This window comes from Pteropus vampyrus, unplaced genomic scaffold (genome assembly GCF_000151845.1).
Source record: "Pteropus vampyrus isolate Shadow unplaced genomic scaffold, Pvam_2.0 Scaffold217, whole genome shotgun sequence".
Taxonomy (NCBI): domain Eukaryota; kingdom Metazoa; phylum Chordata; class Mammalia; order Chiroptera; family Pteropodidae; genus Pteropus; species Pteropus vampyrus.
The window spans coordinates 1,322,937-1,329,696 of NW_011888998.1; the positions used below are offsets into that span (position 1 = coordinate 1,322,937).

General features: G+C 52.1%; 1 protein-coding gene across 1 annotated transcript in view; it reads right to left on the bottom strand.

The window, feature by feature from the left end:
- NFASC (neurofascin) overlaps positions 1-6,760 on the bottom strand; it is a 77,819-nt gene that overhangs the window by 18,144 nt on the left and 52,915 nt on the right. Inside the window, exons 22-23 of the mRNA XM_011373112.1 lie at positions 3,907-4,116; positions 554-682 (exon numbers count right to left, since the gene is read on the bottom strand). Of these exons, the coding sequence (XP_011371414.1) occupies positions 554-682; positions 3,907-4,116 (339 nt within the window). The remainder of the gene's footprint in view (positions 1-553; positions 683-3,906; positions 4,117-6,760) is intronic.

Below are 6,760 nucleotides of genomic sequence, written 5' to 3' on the forward strand. Positions count from 1 at the left end.
AGGCAGATAATCTGGCTACACTTCACAGGTTAACAGATCTGTTATCTGTGATCTCAAGATCCAGCAAAATGTGAACAGCTCAGTTGAAGCCACCAGTTCTCTGTGGTCTGTGTCTCTGACTGTGGCCACTGGTGTCCCTCTGTGAGGAAAGCACAGTTCTACCCCAAGTCTGAACTGGCCCCACCTGTCTACTGGCGACATCAGAAAACATGGATTCTGAGGTAAGGAGATCCATGCAGAGGCGAATTTTGGTTCGTTCGGGGCCTATTTGGACCCATCTTGGACAGGAAGTAGATGGAGGGCCCCATTACCCAGACCCTCCCCAGCACATACAACCCTAGACCTCACTAATGGCTGCAGAAGCCCCTTCCTTCTCCTTGGGCCTGCTCCTCCCACCTCACTGCCATCTGAGCACATATCGATTTCATTAAGTCATAATTAAGCTGGGCTAAAAGGCCTCTCTGGGCCTGGGGGAGTTCACAGGATCTCTTTAATGGCATCTACGCAGCGCGCTGCAGCTGCCGCCGCCACGGCCGCCGCCACCACCCCGCACAGCAATGCTTACTGTCAATGTACTCAACCACAAAGTCAGTTCCGGGCCCGAAATTGTGCTTCCAGGTGATGTTGGCCCATTTACTGTTGGGGAGCACTGTGACGTTCCATATGGACTGCTCATCAGGGGCTGGTGGATGGGTTAGAAGAGGAGTTAGTGGTGAGGAGGGAGGCGGCTCTGGAGAAGACAGATAGACGGACACATGTAGGAGGCCAGGAAAGGGTAGAGTCGGAGTTGGCTGTGCCAGGGCGACAGAGCTCCAAGCTGCAGCCTTGGCGGCCAGGCCAGAGGTCGCCATCCAGGTACAAACATTCGCAGCTGGGAGGACTCGTACGCGAGGGAGGGCTGTTAACTGTCTGTGCATCCACGTAGGTGGGTTGGGAGTTCTGATCTATAGCACTGGAGGCTCTAACCTGGGCTCAGTCCCTTTTTAGATCCCCACCATGGATGCGGACGATGCAGTTAAAGGGGCCAGGAAAAAGCCCCGTTGGCTCGCGTGCAGACGGGGGGAGAGCCCACCTCGTTCCCTTCAACTACAGACGTTCTACAGGAAAGAGAGAGGACAGCTTTCAAAGCCACTTGACAGTCATGATGAGATTCGCAGGAAGGACAGGACCAAACATGGGAAAGCCTTTCTGGGCTCCTGAAACTGGAGGAAGAGGATAGTAACGAGACAGGTGACTGTGGTCTGAGGAGCCCCTGGAGTCACCCTTGGTCACTACAATCCTGGATTATGTGGAAAATAGCCTAAGTTCCCTTGTCTAAGGGAACTTAGGGCCTAGAACTCCAGGGTCCCAAGTAGAGATAGCACGAACCCTTCCTCTCTCTCTCATGGGCTAAGTGGGACCAAGAGAAGATAACTCTTTCTCGACACCCACCCCTGAGTGGTCCAGACACCAGAATCATCTTGTTCTGTTGGCTTCTCAGCACCACAGTCTTTGAGGCTTGATCTCCATGCAACGCAGAAGACATTAATTATCTAGTTCCTACGAGCTGGGAGCTACTTTATCAAAGCCATTGTTCTGTCTGAAATCATAGCCTGTGGACAAGGGAATGGTGCTAATCTTCAAAAGTAATCATTTTTCAAGAGTCCCAGTAGTCTGATTACCCTATTTCCCAGCAAAGCCTTAATAGTGGAGTACTAGCGTGAGGCCTTGTATTTCAAAGACTTTACAAGTGTGGCTCCTGTATATTTTATTAGCATGCAAGGGAGCACTATCACCAACTCACTTGTCAAAAATAAATGAATAGAGTACATTGGTGATACATTTATTCATTATCTATTTGACATGTGACTGAGTCTGCAGGCTGAGAAATGACAAAAGATCTGATCATAACTTCAAAAAAGTGCCTTCTTTACTACAATCCTGTCAGTTGTCAGTTGCCTCAGGTGAGTATAGCTCATGTTAGGTGAGAGACCAAGAAAGAGATTCCACTGATGGCACCACAGGGCCTTCTCCACGGGGGAGGCGGGGGGCGGAACGGGGCAGAAGGTAGGCTTCTTTACTTATCTGCCCAATGTTTCCATTGTATTGGCTGCTTTGGGCCACCTCAATCCCAGTTCTGGGGACACCCATGGCTCTTGCTAGTGGGAATGAATTAGTCATGATTAGGAGAGGTGAGTTTCCTCCTCTGCTCTGGCCTTTGGAAATAGCCTGAGAATTTGAGTTTAGACAGTTTGGCCACCAATACAATATTGACCCAAATCTCACTGTCTGAAAGGTCAATGAGATTTGGGCTCTGTTAGAAAAGGTCAAATGATGGGAAACCTAAACGATTTGAAGGTGAGAGCGAAGGACGGCATTGCCATAGAGAGAACAAGATGACGACCACTGGAGAGCTGAGAAGTTCAAAGAGAAGGACCAAGGAGAGCTACCGACGACTATACAGCAAAAAGGGTCAGTGAGACGGAGCACGGATTGTTCTGCCGAGTCCTAGAAGGTGGGAATTAGGGAAAATCCCTTGAAATCTGAAAAGTCCTATTTTACTCTGGAAAAAGTAAACTTAGAAAACATTTTATCCTAAGATAAAAAACCTGATAAAGATGAAAACTCATTCAATAAATCCTGGACATTAGAGCCATTCTGCTGCATTAAAGGCAGTCAGGATGTTTGAGGGGTGTCCCCAAGCTCTAATGATAAGGTCAGGGGCATGGCCAGGCCCTCCACAGTGTTCCCGCAGTCAGGACTTGCGAGAGGGAGTCCATGGGGCTAGACCCATGTGGCATCAAGGCCAGTCCTTGCAGAGGACAAGTAACTGCTAGGGAGCGAGATCCACTCCCCTTCTCCATTCTTTGTGCATCTCTTCTGTGAACTCAGATCATTCAGGTAGGACACGAAGCCTCACTTTAATGCAAAAGATGCCTGACTGTGGGGTCCCAAAGAATATCCATCACCAAACCCTGTGGCAGCTTCTAATAGCCTAGCAGGTTTCTCCTTGGCCAACTTTTTCTTACTGTGCATGTTATTTAAATTCTAGCTATTGCACCTTTAAAGCAAATCAGTGTTTTCAAGGTCTGAGGAGCATGTCAGCTACGTATCATTTGTCTCCCCGTAGAGCTCACATCACTCCATGTGATTGACTTAAAGAAGCTGCTGGTGGATTAGGCCTCCATCCTCATTCAGGTGCTGAGAGAAGAGGATGGAGTGGGAAACAGGGAGGTCTCAGAAGGAGAAAGGATTTGACCAGGAAACAGAGGGGCTGACGATTCCACAGCCGCTGGAGGAGGGTCCTGGGTGCTAACTGCCAGCCCTCAGGCAGCATCACGCTTATTTTACAGCTGGCTTGTGGCTTTGCAAGTTAGGCGCCCTCCCCTCTGTGGTAATAAAAGTGTCTAACGCTTAGTTCTTAGAAGTATTGCTGGATTCCTGAGGGGTCTCTTCATGCTGGAAGAACAGAGCTCCCTGGCCTGGCTGCATGATGTAGGGACAGCACAAATCCAGGCTCGGGCCAGCCCTGGGATCAATTCTTACCAGGGCTGGATGCGACATGGCTGGGGCAGGGAGACTTCTCAGGAGGGTTGTCCAATGTCAGGCGTCTTTCCTTTCCCACACTCTCTCCTTTCCAGAGTGCTCTGCCCTGAGCTGACTGTTCGGCATTTTGTTGGAGGAAGCCCTACCACGCGGGAGGAGCATGGCCCTCGGTTAGAGCACGGGGACCTGAGGCTAGAACAGGGAGGATGGAGCAGAGAACCATCCGCGGAGTGGGGGAGGGGGTACTGTGCTCCTAGTCTCACCAGACTGAGAATCCAGAGCAGAGACAAAGGGAGGTGTTGGTCGCCAGCATCGCAGACCCCCCTCCTGCCTGGGGAAGCCTGCGGGTGGAAGGGCGGGGAGATGGACAGCGGGCAGTACCGGATTCGTGTGTCTTAGTCCCGGAGGTGGGAGGCCTCTCCGTGGTGGTGGCGGCGGCAGTGGTTGTAGTAGTTGTGGCGATGGTGGTAGGTACGACAGTTGGGATGATGGGGACTGTTGTGGCTTCGGTGGTGGCAGCAGTGGCAGTAACATCAGTACTGCTCACAGTGCCCGTCGCACCCACTGTAGTTGGGGGCAATGTGGGAGGAGCTGAGAGGGAAATGTAAAACAGCCGAGTCTGGTTGGTTTGGCTGTCCCCAGCCTGGACACATGGCCCCGCGTGCAAGACAGGCAGCCTGGTGACAAGACGGAGCCTAGTAATCAGCAGCCTCCCCAAGCACGATGGACGGGGTCAGGCAGATCATGGTGAAAGGACACGACCATGGGACAGGAAGAGAATGAAGCCCTGTGTGTGTTTCATTTTCTTCTCATGGTCTGTGCGGCTCAAAGCATCCAGCATGCACCCAGCCAAGGGCGAGGATGAGAATGGGAAGGGACACGTACCAAACCTCTCAGACCCCAGGGACGACAGCATGGGGTCCCATGCCAAATGCCACCCAGACACAAGCCAAGCAGTACCACTTGGGTCCAGCCCTGGAGCCCGGCCTTGGAGGTGGGCAGGCAACTGTGTCCCGTCCTATAGGAACACTGGGAAGCCTGCCATTGCCAACCATTCACCCCCAAACAACGCTTTGCTATGTTCTAACGCCACCCAAACCCAAGGACAGAGAGAGAACAATCCCCAATCCGGGGAACCAGACATTTTGCCTCTCCACCTCCCCTGCCGGCCCTCTCCATCTCTCAGGTCTCCTTGTTCACTCCCCTGCCTTTCCTCCCTTCTTCTCTGCGCAGTGAGGTCCACCCTGGATTGCAGTAACTCCCTTTCTAGGACATTTGGAGTCCAGGAGCCCCGAGACCTTTCCCTCCACATTAGAATGGGCGAAGGGGCACCAATGGGATCATAGTGTGGCCTGTGCTTGTAGCACCATCTTCCCAGAGCACAGTAGGTACAGAAATCCCAGGACACAAGTGAGATAGATGCTAGGCTTCCTTTTTGCATAAATCTTTGGGGGAGTTCAAATCTGTGCTAACGCTCACACCCTCTTCCATCCAAAGCTAGTTTTCCACATAGGTCAGCCCTTGGGCCAAGTCCATGTTTGCGACGGTGTTTCCATAAGCCCTCACGGAAGCTCACAGAGGGCTGCCCTATTACTCTTTGGTTGTAATGCTGCTAAAGCTTGAGGGTATAGAAGAATGACGGGGCAAATCAGAGAGACAGAGCTACCTCTCCTCCCTGCGCTCTGTCTCCCGTGATCTGATCATGGTGTACTTGCTGAGGTCGATGCTAATGGGGCAGTAGGCAGGGATGTTAAGTCATAAGTAGGTAACACTAACTCTTAAGGAACAGCGACATCCCACCCTATCTCAAATCTCCAGAAATTCAGGAAAATAATATCCCACCCCTCAGAAGGCGGCCAGGGCAGGGAGGGAGCCACAGGGAAAACTGCCAGAGAGCTTTTCTCAGAGGAGAATGAAGAGATCCTGAGCCTTCTCAATAACAGCCTGATCAACAAAAGCGCTTTCATTCTTTGGGCCTCCAGTCTTATAGAGTCCCTCACAGAGGAGGGGCTGTTCCTGGGGTCCCTCTTGCTTCCCTGTTTGTAAGATCAGAGGTGTTGTGGGGCCTAAGGGGGTGGACCACAGAAGTCACATTGGGCGGTTGGCCCTGCCCCGCACATTCCGAAGATTCCTGGGGGGCAAGGTCAAAGCAGACAGCCCAGTATTCCCCAAGCTCCAGTCAGCTCACATAAATTAGGAGGGTGCGGGTGGGCTGGGGACAGTCTCTTTCTCATAGTCATTATTCAAGGGCGTGTTTAGTCCAAGGTGGTCCCAGGCCTGGGAGCTTCAGTGCTGTAAAAGCTCAGCATAAGGGCATCCATCTCCCCCACCCGCCAAGGCAGACACACACACATCGGAAAAGCCTGAGAGAGCCACTGGCGAAGGGCAGTTCTCTTCCTGGCAGGGTCCCTGGCTGCTCCTTTGGCCGTGGACAGACACGGGCCATAGACACACAACTAACTGCTCTGTGCTGCTGGCAGGAACCTCGAGAGGCCGTTTTGCCCAGCTAGGCCAGAACTGCTCTAATTTGGTTCCTTATCAAGAGTGTATTTTCTAATAATCTCTGGCAAATGTAATGCTCACGGAACCTCCTGTTTCTATGATTATTTAAAAGTTGTCTTCAAAAAACTAGCAAACTCTCATCCTGCTCTGTGTAGCACAGAGACCTGGGCTTCCCACATGCACAGTGGTGTTACATTTCCCAAGCCCCCTGTGTCGATGTCAATACTCCCCAAAGCTGTCCCCACACTCTTACGTGCCCCTCAGTCCCCCTACAAGCAGAGACACACACGCTCGCACTCACATAGCCAGGCTCACACACGCGTCCCTGTGTGCCCCAGCGAGCAGCCTTAGAAACAGAGATGCTGAGAGAGGCTGGGTTAGTTAGAGCGAGTCCTCCCTTGGCCTGCTGGTCAGAGATAAGAATGACAAACATCTTGAAGATGCTTCCACACTGTCTTGTCCCCTCCCTCTGATGGTCCCTTCTGCTGAGCATGACTGGAACAGTCTTAGGGTATTAGCGAGAGGGGACCAGGAGGGGGCTAAAAGGAATTGCTTGCTTCCCACGCATTACTGGAGGCTCCTTAGGGGATGCAACCTTAGCTGGCTGAGGTCACAGCTGGCAAATCGCCATTGTCTCTGACCACTCATTAGCTGTGTCTCTTGTCCCATGGCTGGATGCAGTTAAGAGACAGGGAGGGCAGAGGCCAGAAGGAGGGGCTCTGAGGGAAGGGAC